General features: G+C 44.4%; 1 protein-coding gene across 2 annotated transcripts in view; it reads right to left on the minus strand.

Annotated features, from left to right (window-relative positions):
- ST3GAL1 (ST3 beta-galactoside alpha-2,3-sialyltransferase 1) overlaps window positions 1-19,462 on the minus strand; it is a 160,758-nt gene that overhangs the window by 22,280 nt on the left and 119,016 nt on the right. For both annotated transcript variants that reach the window (XM_063131161.1, XM_063131162.1), the window contains exons 4-6: window positions 10,254-11,080; window positions 6,962-7,158; window positions 4,603-4,782 (exon numbers count right to left, since the gene is read on the minus strand). In XM_063131161.1, coding sequence (XP_062987231.1) covers window positions 4,603-4,782; window positions 6,962-7,158; window positions 10,254-10,568 — 692 coding nt within the window. In that variant the 5' untranslated portion in view covers window positions 10,569-11,080. The remainder of the gene's footprint in view (window positions 1-4,602; window positions 4,783-6,961; window positions 7,159-10,253; window positions 11,081-19,462) is intronic.

Genomic DNA, 19,462 nt, shown 5'->3' on the forward strand with positions numbered 1-19,462 from the left:
AGAAAGGACAGCCATGAGTCCAGATCAGAGAGAAATTTAGAGGATGAGCCAGGGGGGCGGTAGAGAACTGCAACCCGCAGTCGCAGCGGAGCGAAGAGTCTCACCACATGTGCCTCAAAGGAGGAGAAACAGTGTGAAGGTGGAATGGGAAGAGGCTGGAACTGGCACAAACTCGATAATAAAAGACCCACACCACCACCTCGACCCTCTGGGCGACTCGAGTGAGAGAAAGAGAGTCCTCCATGAGAGAGGGCAGCTGAGGTGGCGGTATCATGGGCAGGAAGCCAGGTTTCAGTTAGAGCAAGGAGGTGAAGGGGTCTAGAGAAAAACAAGTCCTGGATGACAGGGGCCTTGGAAGCAATAGAGCGACAGTTCCATAATGAACACGAGAAAGGCAGCTGGGAAGGGGGGAGACACCGAATAGGAACTAAGTTGGGAGAGATGAAATTGGAGCGAGCCATAGGGAACAGGTATGGGGAGAAAGGAATTAAAGGAAGAAATGAGGAGAGAGAAAGCAGGTAGGCAGGGAAGTAAGATAGGCGTGGGACGGGATTAACCAGAGATGGTCTGGTCAAGAGCAGTAGCAGCAAGCAAGAAGGTAGGCACAGAGAAGTGCAGACAGATAGGGTGGGTTAAGGCAGTTGCATTGCCAAAGTAATAACCTGACAGTGCAGGAGAACATGTCCTGGAGCCGAGGTAGTGCAGACTGGTCCGGGGTTGGGGTTCTTCCTCTGAGGTGTTGTGTGTGATGGCTTCGTGCCCACGGCTGAGAGCCACAGGCCGAGAGCCCTTGTGCTCTCGCCCTTCGGCTCGCGCCGAAGGCTTGCGCCTCCAGCTGGCTGGAGTCTTAATTTACCTGCAAGGAGAGGCAGCTGATGCTGATGCAATTCAAATGGCCCAATCAGAGTCCTGTTCAGTTCCCCTTTACAGCTCCCTAGTAGAACTGCCCAATTTCTCTGAAACCCCTAGCAATGGGACATAGAGGGCAGAGCCACAAGAAGGGCACAGTTAAATTTTCAGCCTCAGTTGAGATAGGCAATGCAGTAATGTGAACCACCCAGAGAGCTCCAGCTACTGGGCGGTATAGAAATGTAATAAATAAATAAATAAATAAATCCTATTTCCCCATCCTGGTGCCCTCCAGGTGTGTTAGACTACAATGCCCAGCGTTCCCAGTCAACACGGCCATTGACCATTCTGGCTGAGGATGATGGAATTTGTAGTATAACACATCTAGAGGGCAGCAGGTTGGGGAAGGCAGCCATAATGATTAACTACACATAACCGTGGCCACTTAATGCAGGCTACCTTACTGCCTTTTAGCCACTAATGTCTACTCAGAATCAATGTGGCCCAAAAAACCGTTAGGTCAAACCACAGGGGTAGATGGCAGTCTTTAAAGAAAACAACTGCAATTGATCTAATGTATTTCTAGGATTTACATCTTTGTTCATTCGCGTGAATACAAAACCAGGGGGACAGGTAGTTATTCAGAATTCATAAGTAAAATATAAAACAAAATGTTCCTCTGTCTCTGTCTCTGTCTCTCTCTCTGTGTGTGTATGGTGCTTCTATTCAGGATACTCCCACCCTCCAATCAGGCAGCTGCTGAGCATACTCATAAGAACCTAAGAAGAGCCCTGCAGGATCAGAACAAAGGTCCATCTAGTCCCGCACTCTGTTCACTCTCATCATGGCCCAGCTGTCGGCCAGGAACCCACAAGCAGGACACAGGTGCAATAGCGCTCTCCCATCCCAGCAACTGGTGTATATAGGCTTACTGCCTCTGTTACTGGAGATACTCAGTCATTATTGCACTGTTTTTGGAGAGTCCCTTCCCTTAGAGTTTCCCCTGGGTTCTCCCAGACCTGAAAGAGTCTAAAAGGGTGTGCCTAAAAGGACAATACTGCCCCCTCTGCAGCCTGGGGATTTTCTCAAAAGAGGCACCAACTAGGAAGTTCCCAGTTTGAGTTTCTGATAACTGTTCATGATGTGGTTTACTGAAGATTAAAAGGCCACGTCCCCTGGGCAGTAACTGAGCCACAGGAAGCTCAACACTTTTACTAAAGGACGCGGCCAGACAACCGTTCAGGTACTGGGTGATGTGCGCCCTCTACAATTAGGCTTATATGTACGCAGTAATGATTCCTATGATTTTCCTCCGTTTTCTTCTGAGGGGCAAAGAATTTGGACCTATTCTGTGAAGATTGGGTGTGGGAACACATTAACTTACATTAATGTGTTCCCACACATTATGTGGGCCAGGATCTCTTCTCGATCCTCCCAGAGTGCAGGACACGGAATAACGGGCTCAAGTTAAAGGAAGCCAGATTCCAGTTGGACCTCAGGAAAAAACTTCCTGACTGTTAGAGCAAAACTTCCTGACTGTTAGAGCAATGGAATCAGTTGCCTGGTGAGGTTGTGGCCTCTCCCACACTAGAGGCCTTCAAGAGGCAGCTGGACAACCATCCGTCAGGGATGCTAACTTTGGGCCAGTCACTGAATCTCAGCCTAACTTACTTCACAGGGTTGTTGTGATGATAAAATGGAGATGAGGAGGACCATGTAAGATGCGGTGAGTTTCTTGCAAGTGGAAAAAAGGCAATATTTAAATATAATAATAAATAATGAAAGAAATTAACTCCAAAGTCTAAAAATGACCTAGCTGCACCACTGAAAACAATAAAAGAAGCAATGATTCCACTAGATAACCCACAGAGTTTCTCCTCCAGATTTCATTGTAAGCATTTTAAGGGCATATTAAGTTTTGTTCCGCAGCTTTTAAAGCTCAGCTAAAAACTTTTCTTTTTCCTAAAGCTTTTAAAACTTGATTTTGTTCTGACTTTATACTGTTAGTTTTACCCTACCCAGTGCCTGTTTACCCTACCCTGTGCCTGTTTGCATTCTCTTCCTCTCCTTATTGTTTTATTATGATTTTATTAGAATGTAAGCCTATGCGGCAGGGTCTTGCTATTTACTGTTTTACTCTGTACAGCACCATGTACATTGATGGTGCTATATAAATAAATTAATAATAATAATAATAATGCTTTAGGGTGGATTCCTGCATTGAGCAGGGGGTTGGACTCGATGGCCTTGTAGGCCCCTTCCAACTCTGCTATTCTATGATTCTATGTACATGGATGTATGTTTCTGTACATGCATGAGTGCCAGTGGAGGCTGGGGGCTCTGATGTCAGTGGGGTGGTGAATCTGCTGTGGGTTTCAGTCGGAACTCTAAAGTAGCTTTCGAAGGTGCTCCCTTTCGAGTTCTGATTGAAAACCTGAGTGGATTTACAGCCCCACTGGAACCACCGTCCTTCACTGATGAATCCACTGCCAAATGGAGCTTAAGAGGCAGGCTCCTTTGGGGGTGGGTCCGCCACCAGCGGGGTTGCCTCCGAAGGGGGCAACACCAAGGCGAGGGCCTGTTCCCTTGTTGGTTTTGTTTTGTTTTCTACCCCTACTAACTTATAATTTTGTTGTGTATTTTAAACTTTTTTTTTTTTACATTTCTTTCCCTATGTTTTAAAATGTATGCTTTAAACTTTGTAATACCGCCTTGAGGCTTAGTAGTGGGCAAAAGGCGGGATACAAATAAATATTATAATAATAATAATAATAATAATAATAATAATAATAATAATAATAATAATAATAATAGGACAATATCCTCAGATGGGTGAATGTGTGAAAAGAGCCCTCTGGGAATTTTTATTTCCCTTAATACTACTGTCACTGTTTGCATGCGCAGTATGAAAAAGTGGATAAAGTTTTGGAAAATTAGTCTGGGTTGCATGAAAGTACACTAGTGTGTTTTTGCCCTAATAATATAGGTTTCTTCCATCTTTCCTATTGTGTTTACTCACACAGTTATTACTGGTCCAATTCGTAACTCTGTTTTCTGACATGGTCATGACAAGGTGAGTTGAGTGCATGCCTTTTTACTGCAGGAGATGAATGTTGGTCTTGTGGCAAACTCTAAATTCCAGAGCTTTGCCTCCCATGGCAAATACTAGCACTCTCTGTGCAAAATGACATGAGGGAATTCACTGCCACAAGATGTGATGGCTGTTGGCTTCCAGAGGAGATTAGACAAATTAGTGGAGCTTGTTATTCCTTAGTTATGGTTATTTATGGGTTCTTTCCATGAGGTTGTGACCCTCCAAGTTATCCCCCCTTTTTTAAAGAGCACTTCCACTTTTTGTTTTTTTTAAGAGAGGAGGGAAATGCCGTATTTTTTGTAAAAATGAAGCAGAACACATTTCCTTCCTTGTGTAATTCCATTATTTTTCTATAGCACAGTGCCATCTAGAGGTTATGTAGTGGAAAAGCAGGAAAGGAAAAGCTCTTTCTGTAGAGCTCAGATCTCATTTCTGCAATGAAACCAAAAATACATATAGTGGATTAATAGTCTTGCATAGAAAAGCTCTGAGACGGGCCTTTGATCATTATATTTATATATGTGTGTGTGTGTGTGTTTGCAAGGAAGATGATAAAAGCCACCTTGCGGTAGAAACTACTACATGAAGCCAAGGACAGTTCACCCTTCCCATGTTTCCACCTGAGCTCTTCAGTATTCTGACTTGTCACTTGAACTTACCGGTTGATGGTACCGTTGGTGAGGGCACTAACCACCCAGCGCAGGTCCAAGATCTTGAACGGGATGAGGACCATGCTGACGTTCCCTGACAGCTCTCTGTAGCTTTCTGGGTAGACAAAGTGGTGAGTTGTTTTGCTGCCGACATCCAACTCAAAGCCAGCCGTCGGGGCTTTGTTCATCCTTCAGTCAAAAAGAAGGGTGGAGGGAGAGGGGGAGAAATCACTCTGTGTCAACAGGACTTACATGGAAAGCACATATGGGTTGTTATCATTTTGCCACCTATACGTTATAACACTTGCATGGACACGGATCTCTCACTTGAAGCTGCGTAAATAGCTTCCTCTTACGAAACCTTCCTTACCTAAAAGATGCTGGACCTCGTTCGAAGCAAATACACAACCCGTGTTTGTTTGAGTAGAGTTTGTTTGGAGAAGGGCTCCCTTTGCTCCTCAAGTTAAGAGCTGATTATCGTTTAGCCAGTTCTGGTGGTGGCCTCTGGATGAACAGCCTCCTAACTGACCAAGCTATTTCCACAAATACCTTGAATGCTGCATAAAGAGCCAGCTCAAGGTTGTTTGAATTAGGTTAACAGGTATGTCACTTTTGGGTTGCCGAACAACTAGGAGAGCATGTTCTATACAGGGCATGAGTAGAAGAGAAGGATGCGCTACAGGAGAAGCCAGAATGGGCAGAAGAGTTTAACGTAGTAGGATTTGTTTATTTTTTAAATACACTGCCCTGGGATATATTCTTTTGATTAAAAATCAGTATAAATAAATAACAAACATTTATTTAAGAAATCCTTACCCCACTCTGCGTTTCCACGTTGGAAAGTACCCAAAGTGGCCAACAATGAAACACAAATTCAAAGCGATCAAACCATTGACAGCATTCCATCTCAAGATTGTGATCATGCAGACACCATGACTTCAACAGCAACAGCCAGTGTGGTGTAGTGGCTAGAGTGTCGGACTGGGAGTCAGGAGATCCGGGTTCTAGTCCCCACTCGGCCATGGAAACCCACTAGGTGACTTTGGGCCAGTCACAGACTCTCAGCCCAACCCACCTCACAGGGTTGTTGTTGTGAGGATAAAGTAGAGAGGAGGAGGAGGAGGAGGATTATGTACACTGCTTTGGGTTCCTTGCAGGAAAAAAGGTGGGATATAAATGCAATAAATACATAAAAATAAATTAAAAATAAGCTGCCTTCTCTCTCTCTCTCTCTCTCTCTCTTTCCTCCTGAGTGGTTTTTGTATCATCTTGCCAAATCTGGAGATCTCAAAAGCTTGCCTATTTTTGTGATCATTTGGATTGTCGAATAAAGGTAATGCTCATATGGAAACTGAAAGTACATAGCTATCTGTGAGTGCTTCTAGATGGATAGCTCCTGCTACTCATCAAAAGGTATCATACACCCAGTGCTGGCTCCAGCTTGTTGAGGGCCCATGGGACATCAATAGGCCCCTTCCCACAGTGAGTCTCCCTTCTCACCACCATTGTCACAGCTGCTATTGCTCCTTATCCTCTCGCTCATCATTGCTACCACTTGCTTGCTTGAGAGGCAGAGGGGCAGTGGCATCTACTGCTCCCCCTTCTCACCAACACCTTTTTCTGGGCCAGAATGAGAATCAGGTGAACTGGATTGTAGAATTGTTATAAAGGAGAAGTGCAGGAACCTTGTTTTTCAAGGCCTTTGGGCAAGACATCCTCAATGGGCCTACACTACACTCACATTGTCATGGTCATCAGCTGCTCTTACACCTCATCATCTTTCTTATCATTGCTCCTGCTTGCTTGCTTGCCAGGCAGAGTCAGGGAGCAAGTAGGCCATGGCATCAACTCCTCCTCTTCCTCCTCCTTCTCACCACCACTGTGGTCTGGGCCAGAGCAAGAGGCAGGTGAACAGCCAGGTTGCGATGGGGAAGACGAGGAGCAAGTCCAGTGAGCTCTTATCAGTGGACCTCTGCTGGGGTGTCTGCCCTCAGCAAGTGCCCAACCAAGTCAACCCTTAACGCTGGGTCTGCCTTCTCCTCAAAGGGTGTTTTCTGGTAAGAATAAGGATGGGATGAGTGGTGTGAAAAGATCAGAGGGTTACAAATGGAAGATGTCGTTGTTTGGAATGGAGCCATTTCTCCATTCAGCTGCAAGTGTGGAGTAATGCAAGTGATAGGGAGACATGTGTGTTTGTCTGTCTATGAACCAGCCTTTAATTTGCAGTAACAGCAGGTAGGACGTTGTAAGTGGGAGACACAGCTGGGTTCAGTTACAGTTGCTACCTACCTATCCTTCATAGCATAGACTTCTGCTTCCGACAACAGAGAGGTCGGGTTGAAGAACATTGTGCCTTGCAACTACTCACCTGAACACCAAGTCATGGCTGTCAATCTCTTGGCCATACTGCGATTGCTTAAGGTTACCCGAATTCCCCACCACGGCACACCTCCTGCACCGTGAACTGCTTCTTTCCAAAAACGGTTCCCCATCTCCAGGAATGATCTCAAACAGCTCCTGAATGGTCTCATTAATACCCTTGGGGCTTCTTTCTCCTTGTAGTTTCTGTGGAGAACAATTTTGGAGTCACTCTATTAAGGACTGCAAATGGATTAGCCGTCAGAAGCTCTTGAACAGGGCTGTCTCCAGGTTCCTACGGTCCCTTGGGCAATACAATGTGGAAGAAGAGGGAAAAAGCACCGCGAAAAGGCTATGAGGAAAAGGAGAGGCTGGCTCTCTGGTGCTATAAAATATGAAAGAAGGTTTTCTTTATTTTCCTTATCCAAAATGAAAAAAAAATCCCAAAAACTTTCAACTAAACTTGTACAAACGCTCAATGTTTTGGATCTGGAGATCCTTCGTCAGGAGCTGTACAGCAAAATGAATTCCTCTTTGAAGCAGTTATCAATTTGAAACCTTTTAGGTATTTTTTAAGGACTGTAGTCGTATTTGTTCTGCCTCCCTTGGCAGACAAACAGAAAAGTTTCTGAGTCAGACTTGCTCATTGGTTCGAGCAGAGAAGAGTGCTGTCGCTGTTCTCTCTGGTGTCCCCAAGCTCACTTCTGGCCTTTCTCCGATATATGCTGCATTTTGGGACTTTGTTGGAATGGGGCCAAAACTTGCCCTCTACCCTGCTTTGACCCTTTCCCACCTGTATGTATACGTGCTAACAATGCCATGTCCTCAAACTATACCACCTTGACCATCCATTTTCTGGGTAGAAATGTGGCATACAAATAAAATAAAATCAGTTAATGAATAAGCACGGTAGAATTACAAAATAAGTCAAGGCAAAATGTTCTGCCTGAACTTGCAATGACCAGGTCATGTTTGTGTTTTGTTTCTCTCTCTCGTTCCCTTTCTTCCCTTACAAGCAAATCTGTACATCTATTAATGAGAAAAGGTTTTTTCGGCAGCTGTTTCCCCCTCAAGCCCAATTATTATTTGAATTCAGAAATGAGTCAGCTGGTAAAACCAGAGGCACTAAAAATCCGGTCACAGCCTTTAATGGCATTGATTCTTTTGTGGGTTGGCAGGCGTTTTGCTGTCAGTATAGATGTAATAAGGCCCCTTGGACATCTGGAAAACCACGTTCACAGGAAACCTGTCAAGGGCAGCTTGGCACAGAAATGGGATACCAAGGGGAACAAGATGTCTCGAAGAGTGGTCACTTGGAGGACAATATTTCTATCTAAGTTTAAATCAGTAAGGTTGAAGAACCAGGAGCAAAGCAACAACTCTTGGGATCGTAGGCCTGAGAAATGGTTGCCTCATCCTCCTTGTTGGAGGCGTTAACCAGAGCATGAGCAGCATTTAACAGTTTAGAAGGTTAAGTGAGATTGTAGATTGCAAGTGTGTACAAGATTTATTTTTTTCATTTAGATTTTGCATTTGCTCTCAGTGTTAAAAGATGTTATTGTTATCTGAAGGGCTGCTTTTCCTTGAGGAACCTGCCCATAAGTTAAGATCAACGTTGGAGGTGCTACTCAGAGGCTCAACAGTAAGGTCAATTAAGTTGGCAGGCATGAGAGACAGGGCTTTGTGGTGGTCTTCTGAAATGCCACAGACAGTGCACCAGCTGGCAGTACAGCTCTCACTTGTTTGGGAAATGGGGCCATAAATGCCACTGGGAGGCCTCCATAGAAAGACCATGGCGGCAGCCATCATTTTTCAAAACAGCACTCAGAAAACCGTCTGTCAGGATCAGGCCTGGTCTCCCTGGTGTATATCCCGCATTGGATTCAAAGCCTGAAGAAGTAAAACAGCCAAGACAGGAAACGGGAGAGAAAATTCTTCAAGTCTCTCCAAGAGTCAACTAGGAATCTTCCCTGGAGCTTATCAAACAGGAGCCCCAAGCTCAGAGATCATCTTTCCCCTCCTCCCCCTCCCTGCGAACTCAAATCTTTGTTGGAAGGGGAGGGAGCATTGGCATTGATGGGTCCCAGAGTCTGCCACAAGGTCAAGTGTGTGGAGCTGAGAGGAGGTGGGAGGTGGTCCGCCAGGCTAGCCACCCACCAGAGATTACAGCTTGAAGACCCTCCCTGAAGGAGAGATTCAGGCACTGGGGGAAACTCTCTATTGGGTTGACAGGCAACTGCCTTGCTTTTCTAGGCTAGTTAAGCTTAGAGGATATTTCCTAACATTCACACTTTTCACTTCAGGTGTGAAAAGGTGTCTATTTACTGAAAAAAAAGCTTTGCGGATTGCATAGCTGACCTCTTTATTATCTCACCTCTCGGCAGGAGGCCTTGCAATCATGACACCACCCAACAACATTACATTGTGTCTTCCCAGGGGCATTTGCAGCCCTATTTCTAGAACGTGTGGCGTTTGTGCTTCCGGCTGGCATTCAACAGAGCCATGGCAGCACTTTTAAACAATTAAAAAAAGTGGCTGTGGGGCGGGGAATAAAAGCAGCACTACTTATTTATTTTATTTTTCTACCATCCAATATCCAAAGCTCTAGGACTCTTGCACTTTAAAATAAATTTAGCAGTTTCAAGTTTTGTGCTTCTTATTTTTTCCAGGAAACATATGTTCTTAAAAATCAAAGTTGGCATTTTTTTGGGGGTGGGGTGAAAGTAGCTCACCTTGCCTAGGGCGCGAGATAGTCTGGCCCTGGCCCTGAGGACAGGTATGTCTCATGGGCTGATCAAGCAGATGCAATCTCACATCTCCACGACACACAGCCATTTGGCATTATTGGGACTGCAATACAAGCTTGCATGTCACGCAGTTCAAAGGAACAATAGATCTGACTGGGGACTGTGTTATACACATTCATGGAAAAATGGAACGAAGCCATTCATGGGACCTAAAGGGCCATTTCCCGTCTGACCCATATCATATCCATTAAACCACAGGTGCCTAACCTTAGGCCCGTGTGCCAAATCTAATACTCTGGGGTTCCCCAGATAGCCACCCCCCGCCCCCACAACAATGCTAATCGTTGGGTGGTTTGCTAGACCTTGCATGCCCCTGCTTTCTAGAAAGTTGAAATGCCTCTTCTAAGGGTTAGCTATTCGCAGTAAGAGCTCTAAGCTAAAGGAGGATCCCCATTGAAATCTGCCCCCATGAGCTCCTCCAAAATTAAATCCATCCCTTGAGCTGAAAGAAGGTCGACACCCCTGTGTTAAGCGACACCCTTCTTCCCTACTCACCAGCCACCATTTATAGCTCTCTTCGGGTATGAAGGCATTCCGTGAGGTCAAGAAAGGTTGCATAGTTTGGTTAAACCTGTCGTCGAACCAGGCCGAGACCTCTTGTTCGGAAATGCAAGTGCTACAGCTGCACGGCCTCCTGGAGTATTTCAGCAGTTTCTTAAACTGTTCCGAAAACTGGTAAACCATGTGCTTGGGGTCCCAGGTGACCATGACGACATTGTTCGTGTAGTTCAGCAAGAACGAGGTGATGGTGATGACGAAAAGTAAGGCAAGCACAAACATCTTCAGGCTCTTCTTCTTGATGGGGAGCATGCTGACCTGTGGCGTCCTTCGCCTGGGTGCCCAAGTGAAACGGCCACGACAGAGGGACAGGAAAGTGGACGCCTCGAGGATTCTTTGCTTTGCTTTGTTGAGGCAACAATATGCGGCTTAATTACCTCTATTGTTCAAAGGAATAGCACTCCTTGCGTCCTTGAGCAATTGAAAAACAGGCTTTTCCTTCTCTTCCCTTAAAAGAAAATACCTATCTATCTGGCTTCAAAATCTCCTTTGCTAATTTCTCCCTCCAAAGCTTTCATAAAACAAACAATTGTAATCTTCTCTTTGCCACCCAGGCAGATTGAGAGAAAATTATTAGCAGTGTCAAATACACGTCTTTCGCTGTGTGGGAAGAGAAACCTTAAATGAACAAAAGGCCTAGGTAAGGCAAGATCACTTTTTCATGAAAATTATTTCATTAGAAGTCACTCATTTGAACGGCGGGGAGCCAGGCAACTGTCAAAAATATTATTTGTGTAAATTGCTGAAACGCCTTCCTTTTCCACCTGGAAACATAAATAAGAAGGGAAAATTTCATTGGGGCGTTCCATCGTTTTTTCCATCTAATATACAGCTGTGAATTTCATTTACCCCACCTACCCTTGAGTAGCTTCAAATAAATGGAAACTAAACATTTCTGTGGTCCTGACACGGCATTCTTGTGTCGAGAAATCTTAACAGGATCGTTCACGTTACAATAATAAGGCCATGCGGTCTGAGAGCCAAATCTCAGATCTTCAGCATGTTCTACAACGTAGCTGAGACATAGCTTGTTCTTCTGTTAAAAAATACAGCCTGCAAGCACTTTATGGGACCTACCCACAATGACAGCCCACAATTGGTAGCCATGACTGTTAAAGTGGATAAGAGAAATGTTATCATTTCTCTTATCCACTTTACCAAAGTGGATGTACATGTACCAAAGACAACATGACCTCCAGAGTTTATTTGCAATGGGTAATGGTGGAACTGTGGCAAATCTCCACTGCTGCCCACACAAACGAGATGACCCACGTGAGGCTTCCGTTGAGCCATCTCGCTCAGCACCATCTACTCTGACTGGTGGGAGATCTCCCAAGGGACAGGCAGAGATCTGTGCTGATTCCACCACCTGCGATCCTTTGCACCACCTGTGATCCTATTGAACAGCGTAACTATCAGCAGATGGAACCTGATGCATACAAAACATGAGCTCTACTGTGGAGCCATGGCTTCTCCCCCAACAAAATCCCGACATGCCCTGAAATGAACCAAACAATGCAATATGCTGTTTAGTGTTTTGAACATAAACATAAACGTGACAAAATTTTCTCTGTTTCTATGCTTATGCTGGTTTTAAACTTTGTGTATTTGTTTTTAATGTTCAGTGTTTTAATCTTTGTAAACCACCCAGAGAGCTTCAGCAATGGGGCGGTATATAGATGTAATAAATAATAATATATAATAAATAAATTAATAATAATAATAATAATAATAATAATAATAATAATAATAATATATTTATTTATTTGTTACCCGCCTCTCCCTCTGGATCGAGGCAGGGTACAACGCAATTACAAACACAATAAAATACATATATCTAATTAAAACATTTAAAACTAATACATTATTAAAAGCAGCACATTATTAAAAAGGCATCTTAAAATTCAGCTGGGTAGGCCTGCTGGAAGAGATCAGTCTTTATGGCTTTCTTAAATTCTGGAAGACTATTAAGTTGATGAATCTCTCCCGGCAAGCCATTCCACAAACTGGGAGCGGCAGAAGAAAAGGTCTGCTGGGTAATAGTTGTCAGTCTTTTTTTTATTAGCTGGAGTAAATTCTTCCCAGAGGACCTGAGTGTGCGGAGCGGATTGTACGGGAGAAGGCGATCCCACAGGTAGTCTGGACCCAAACCATGTAGGGCTTTAAAGGTGATAACCAACACTTTATACTTCGCCCGGAAACTAATTGGCAGCCAGTGAAGAGATTTTAAAACTGGTGTAATGTGGTCACCCCTAGGTGTACCGGTGACCAGCCTGGCTGCCATATTTTGAACTAATTGAAGTTTCTGGACTAGGCATACAGGTAGCCCTATGTAGAGCGCATTGCAGAAGTCGAGCCTTGAAGTTACCAGCACGTGCACTACTGTCTTTACATCTTCTGACTCTAGGAAGGGGCGCAGCTGGCATATCAGCTGAAGCTGATAGTAGGCACTCCTGGCCATCGCATCTATCTAGGCTGTCATTTAAATACATACTAGTGAATGGATCATCCTTTGCATGGGTTGGAGTAGCCCCTAGTTTGATACAATGTGCTGTATCCCATTGAAATGAATGGGACTTCAGTTAGTTGTGACTAACATGTATCTCAATGGGTCTACTCTACATAGGACTATCATTGGATATGACCCAATGATTCTGAGTCTCTGTACCTTGTCCACCACTGTCTATGCTCTGGAGAGCTGTGGGACAAGGCAGCAGAAATGAGAACCAAGGCAGGGCTAGGGCTTGGGTTGGAGAGACTCTTCAGGAGAACAGGTGAGGCACCCCTTTGATGGGTCTCCTCAGACTCCCCCACATAGTCTATGGCAGTGGGGGTTGATGTGGAATTCCAGTCCTTCTCCTCTTTTTCCTCCAAATAGGTGTCCACCAGGCTCAGGTAGGCTGGGAGACTGACAAGCATGAATATGTCATCGGATCATATCCCCTTTCTGAAGCCTTGGATATAAAACTGGGCAGGTTTTGCTCACAGCTTCAGAGGAAACTATGGACAAATGGGAGCAGCAGGCACAATCCTGTCCCCCCCTCCAAACCCATCAACACAACCTCATCTCTGCTTATATTGCATGAATAGGGCTAGCTTTTCATCCTGTCCCATTCAGAATGAGTGTTCAAAACCATGCAAATTTCCACTCCCCCAATTTCCTTAGTACTCTCCCCTCCCTCCATTGGAAAGGGTTTGCTTGATTTAATCCAGGCATCTACCGATATATATTAACGGCCCATCACAAGGCAAATCACCGTCTTGCTTGCGCCTAAGCATGAAACATGTGCAATGAAAAGGAATTTCACCACGGAGAGCCAAGCACCGTCTGAGACGGTCTTGGGAACGCCACTCATGTGATTCTGGCTTCATCATACATCTCCAGAGAGGGCTGGAGGTAAGAGCTGTGCCTAAATCTCAAACGGACAGCTTGTTCGCTCTGGTTGCCCAACCCTCCATCCCTGCTGCTCCCTAAAGAGCTGAAACCTGAACTGCCAGGATGAGATTAAAATTTACCAGTAGTCATTCATGGAAAGAAAGGCATTTTAATTCACTGCTGTCACATTGTCATTTGTACAAGTGAAATGCAGGTGCAACCAAATGCTGTTCCACATGAAAGGAGGAAGTGTGTGTGTGTGTGTGTTTGTACATCCACACCCATCCACATACACACATTAAAGGATAGATTGCTTAAACCAAAGCTTTCCGTTGTTGTTGGTGTCTCTCTCTTTCCTTACTCATGGTGGTTTTTCTAGACAGGATTTGCCAAGTCATGCTGTCTTTTACTGATTCACAGATTTCCTGACTATTGAACCCATTTTAAGTAAGACTGCTTTCTGGATATTGGTGTGGATGTATTTTGGTAGGCTCATTTTCTGAATGTTTTCTGATATATATATATATATATATATATATATATATATATATATTGTTGTGATGCTGATGACTGATGTGACTAACAGCATAATTATTAGGGGTGTGCACGGACCCCCCGCTCCGCTTCTCTTCCAGATCCGTAATTTGCGGATCAGGCCACTCCGCTACGCCCCCGCTATGCCTATGTCCACTCCGCTCTGCTGCGGAGCTCTGGATCCGGATCGGAGCTCTGTTTTTCCCCCCATAGGCTTGCATTGAAAGCTAAAAAAGTATACAACTTTTTTTCTGTTAAAGTTAGAAACCTCAAGTTTGGCACCCTGACACATCATGGAGGTATACACATGCACACCAAGTTTCAAGCCAATCCCATCATCCCCTGATTTTTGGGGAATTTTTGAAAATCGGGCACCCCATTCACACCCCTTTCGATAGCTCCGTCAATTTGCACGTTAGAAACCGCAAACTCGCCACCATGATAGCTTATCCAGGGATACACATGCACGCCAAGACTCAAGGCAATCCCATCATCCCCTGATTTTTGGGGAATTTTTGAAAATCGGGCACCCCATTCAGACCCCTTTCGATAGCTCCCTCAATTTGCACGTTAGAAACCGCAAACTCGCCACCATGATAGCTTATCCAGGGATACACATGCACGCCAAGACTCAAGGCAATCCCATAATCCACTGATTTTTGGCGGGGCTCTAACCTTTTAACTCACCCCAAATCAAGTCCCATTTTACAACTACGTCAATTTGCATGTCAGAAAACTCACCTTTGGTCCCATGACAGCTTACCCATGTGTCCACATGGATGCCAAGTTTCAAGCCAATCCCATCATCCCCGGATTTTTTGGGAATTTATGAAAGTCAGACACCCCAGTATCTGCAGACAGCTCAAAGGAAATCCCAACATGCCATGAATTGGGGAGTAGAGATAAACCTAAATATGAATCTTCTTCCACACTTGAAAAATTGATTTGGAACTTGAGCACAGGAAGGACTTCTCCCCTGAGTCAAAGTAAGACACACAAAAACCATCCCTGCGAGGTGGGCAGGGGAGGAGGGAGGGAAGGCAGGCAGGCAGCAGACATTTCTGGGGGCACAAGGAAGTGAGCCAAGGATAGTTTCAAAGCCAGTAACGCATATAAAATGGAATGAATGAATGAATAAATAAATAAATAAATAAATAAACAAAGGATGGGTGGAATTAAAAGCAGCAGTGTTGCTGAATAAACAACAAGAAGAATTTTTTTTAAAAATGCTATATCTGTCTTTTACTAGTAAGAGGGGAGTGGATGTGCCCAAGAGGAGGGGGAATCATCTGCCAATTTGACTGGTCCTGTCTAGGTACCAGTCTTTAAGAAGCAAACAATCACTTCAACTCATAAATAATAAAAAAATGATAGGCATTCTCTCCAGTGATTTACCTTTGGAGGGCTCTGATGGCCCTCCAAGGACAGGAGAGTGCACAGGGCACGTCCATGCCCTAGGGGAGCTCATCCCCTTGCACCACATCTATTCAGTTGTTCCACAAAGTTAGGGTGGGTAGCAGTGCTGTGCTTTTTCTATCTCTTATTATTGGCTTAGTATATGATTTCAGGTTGTGCTTGTGCATTTGGTGGGGCTACTGTTTTAAAAAACACTGGGAAAAGTCCGTTCAGACTAAGAAAGAGAAGTTCCCAGAATCCCAAGTTACCCATTTTGCCTATCCCCTCCTCCAACTTTGGGATCATGTGATCATGACTTGGAGTTGACTCTGCCCCTCAGCCCTTCGAAAAAGGTACATTTTCCCGCTGTTTTACCCGATTTTTCCAAAAATTCTAGCAAGCGAACCGCAGCACGCAGAGAGCTGAGAGTAGGCTCAAAATGACCCCCAGCCACGACTCTCTAAGCACAAGAAGTTTCAGAAAGATAGCTTAAAAAACAACACAGTTATCTCCTATTCTTTTCTGCAATGCAATCCTATGGGCAAAATTTTTCAAAATGGCGATCAGATTGCACTGCGAAAAGAGAAGCGCTCCGCGTATGGGCGCTTCTCTTCGCTGTGCTTCTACGGGTCCCCAGTCCACTTCTACTCCACCTCTGGGCAAGGCGGAGCAGGCCAATTCACTTCTGACTCTCCGCTTCTAATCGGAGCGGAGCACATCCCTAATAATTATGACCTTTTCCTGTTGCCATAGTTTTTTTTTTAACTTCCATGGCCAATGGTGTATATTGTTCTGCCCCAGTATATTTTATGATCTGCATTTTCCAAGATTGTTTCAGGTGAGCATGTATAGCAGTGGTTCCCAAACTTTTTCAGGTCACCGCCTCCTTGGTTCCACAAACTTGTGCCCAGTGCCCCCTACCCTACCCTACCCTACCCTACCCTACCCTACCCTACCCTATACAAATCATTATTCAGAATAGTGGTTTTCAACGACCCACTAAGAAAGCTAATAACAATAAAATTCAAAACAGTAACAATTAATTGAATATTTATTCAAAATCCGAAGCACCCGCCGCAGGCTTGCCGAGGGAGGGAGGGAAAAGAGAGCGAACGCCTGTTTTGCAGCCGTCGTGACGGGGCACACCAAGCAGGGTATGTCACTTCATTAGAGTTCTGGTGCTTTTGAAACATTTCAATTCACCGTTAAAAAGACTCTTCTTAAACAGTATTAATACATGACTGGATGTATGGGGTTCCCCTATATAGCTTGGGACCAAACTACCTTCTCCCATAAAAATGTCCCTGGGTTTTAAGACCTTCTGGAGAGGCGCTTCTCGGAAAAGACCACCTCGAGCGCCCCCTGCCGCCCCTTTGCCTCTTAGCGCCCCCCTATGCAATCCCACCCACCCCCAAGGGGGCAGTACCGCCCACTTTGGGAACGACTGATGTATAGTATGGTGTAGGTTGTTTGATGAGGTTGAATTTGATGGCCAGTTGTTGGTGAATTATTTTTACAGCTGTATTGTCTCTGTCCGTATAGTCCATCCTGCTCGAATTTTACATTATTATTGTTGTTGTTGTTGTCATTATTACTACTACTGCTATTTCAATTTATATCCCACTTATACACAGAATACCCTGGGCGACATACAAAGTTAAAGCAATTTAAACAAGATAAAACAATAATTAAACACCATAGGCAGCATAAAAAATGTTAAAAACAATTTAAAAACATAAAACAACCCATAAAAACATACAGCATAAAAACCAATATATATCAGTCAGTAATAATATAGCCCTGTATAGCCCTGTAAAAGCTAAGACTCAACATTCCAAGTCTCCACTAGTTTGGTGCAGGGCTCTTTCAGTCCAGGGTCGAAATTTCATCTTGGACAAGCTCTTGAGGGCTATATTCCAGTATTGGGTATAGCCAAAAGCAAAACAGCGCAAGAGCCAACGTTATATATTTTAAAAATGCCAGCATGTTATAGCTTAAAGCTCTTGTTGCAAATAACTAAGCCTTATGGGAAGCATTTCGACTTTTTTTACAGTAGGAAAAATATGTGCAAAAGTTGGGGCCATAGCTAGACCTAAGGTTTATCCCTGGATCGTCCAGGGGTCAAACCTGTTCACCTAGGTGACACACAGGGGATCCAGTGCTCAGGCAGGGGCAAACCCTGGATGATCCCAGGATAAACCTTAGGTCTAGCTGTGGCCTGGGGCTGCTTGAGAGCCCAGTCTCGGGAGACAAAACTGGTCTGGATCGGTCTAACCTGGTTTAGGGCAGCTTCCCATGCAACTATGCGCGAAGAAGCCCTCTGTTTGGTGGTGCTGCTAAGCTGAAGGCGAAACCTGGCCTCCGGACCCTGAAAGTAAGTGGCCCAGCCCTCGCTGACAGGTGTCACACCTGTGATTGCATGTGGGGCTCCTTCCTTTGCACAAGCCCACCCTTGGCAAACACCGCACTTTTCGTAATGACAGAAATTGGGTTACAAAGTAACACATTGAGAAGGTCACTTGCCAGGGTTGCAGCTGTTTAAAAGTTAAATGTTGGCACACCTTGCTTCCTGCTCTAGGATGTACCTGCTCTTTTATAGATGCTTCAAGCAGGATTCAGCCAAATATTTTACAGATCTGGGCTGACAGTCCCTTAGTCATCGGCGTTATTGTCCTTTCAAGGAAACATCTCATCCCACCCTTCCTTGCTTCCGCAGCCATTTAGCTTGAAAGTTTTGTTTTCCGAGCAGAGCAGCAATGAGAACGAAGCAACGGAACAAGAAAAAGTTCACTTCTTAACCTCTGCATGAATCATCAGCTATTATCATCTGATGATGATGATGGTGATGGTTTCTTTGCACCAGCCTTCTTCATTCTTCACTGACATCTGTCTCAAGAACTCACTACCAGTCATAGATGTTTCTTGAAAAATTGTTGAATTGGACAATTTAGGTACGTGCTATATAGGGGAGGGATCCTAGTAAAGGTAGAGGACTTTGTATGCAAAAGGTCCCAGATTCAATCCCTGGCATCTCCAATTAAAAAAGGATCAGATAGCAGGTGATGGGAATCACCCGAAGAGCCCCTGCCACTCAGAGAAGACAATACTGGATTAGATGGACAAATAGCCTGAGCTAGTTTAAGACAGCTTCTTGTTTTCCTAACTATCTCCCAGAACATATATACCAGCCTTACTCAACTGGGTGTCCTCTAGATCAGCCTTCCTCAACCTGGGGCGCTCCAGATGTGTTGGACTACAACTCCCAGAATGCCCCAGCCAGCTGGCTGGGGCATTCTGGGAGATGCAGTCCAACACATCTGGAGCGCCCCAGGTTGAGGAAGGCTGATCTAGATGTTTTGGAATGCAAATGCCATCAGCCCCAGCCAACATGACCAATGATCAGTGATGATGGGAGCTGTAGTCCAAAACCTCCAGAGCGTACCCAGTTGTGGGAGGGATGATATACTTTACACGGTACCACATCTGTCTCTCTCGCTTTAGCTTAAATCCAACAGAAATGTGAAAAAGTGCTATCTTAAACCAAAACCAAACCTGAAAGCAAAGTAAGTTTAAGAAAACCGATACAAACAATATATCAAATTTAGGTATAGCTATACTTATTACAATAAAATCATATTAGTAGAAAATATTTTAATCTTAAAGCAAATACATACATTTAGAATTTAAACAGAATAGTCCACATACATCAAACTTCAAACAAAAATCCCCAAACGCGTTTCAACCATACAGGTCTTCATCAGTGGGGAAAGGATATGTGGATTTAAAATAAATAAATAAAATTATTCAAATATTAAAAACAACTTTTTATGCCCCAGATATA

Source organism: Elgaria multicarinata, chromosome 7, assembly GCF_023053635.1.
Source record: "Elgaria multicarinata webbii isolate HBS135686 ecotype San Diego chromosome 7, rElgMul1.1.pri, whole genome shotgun sequence".
Classification (NCBI taxonomy): Eukaryota; Metazoa; Chordata; class Lepidosauria; order Squamata; family Anguidae; genus Elgaria; species Elgaria multicarinata.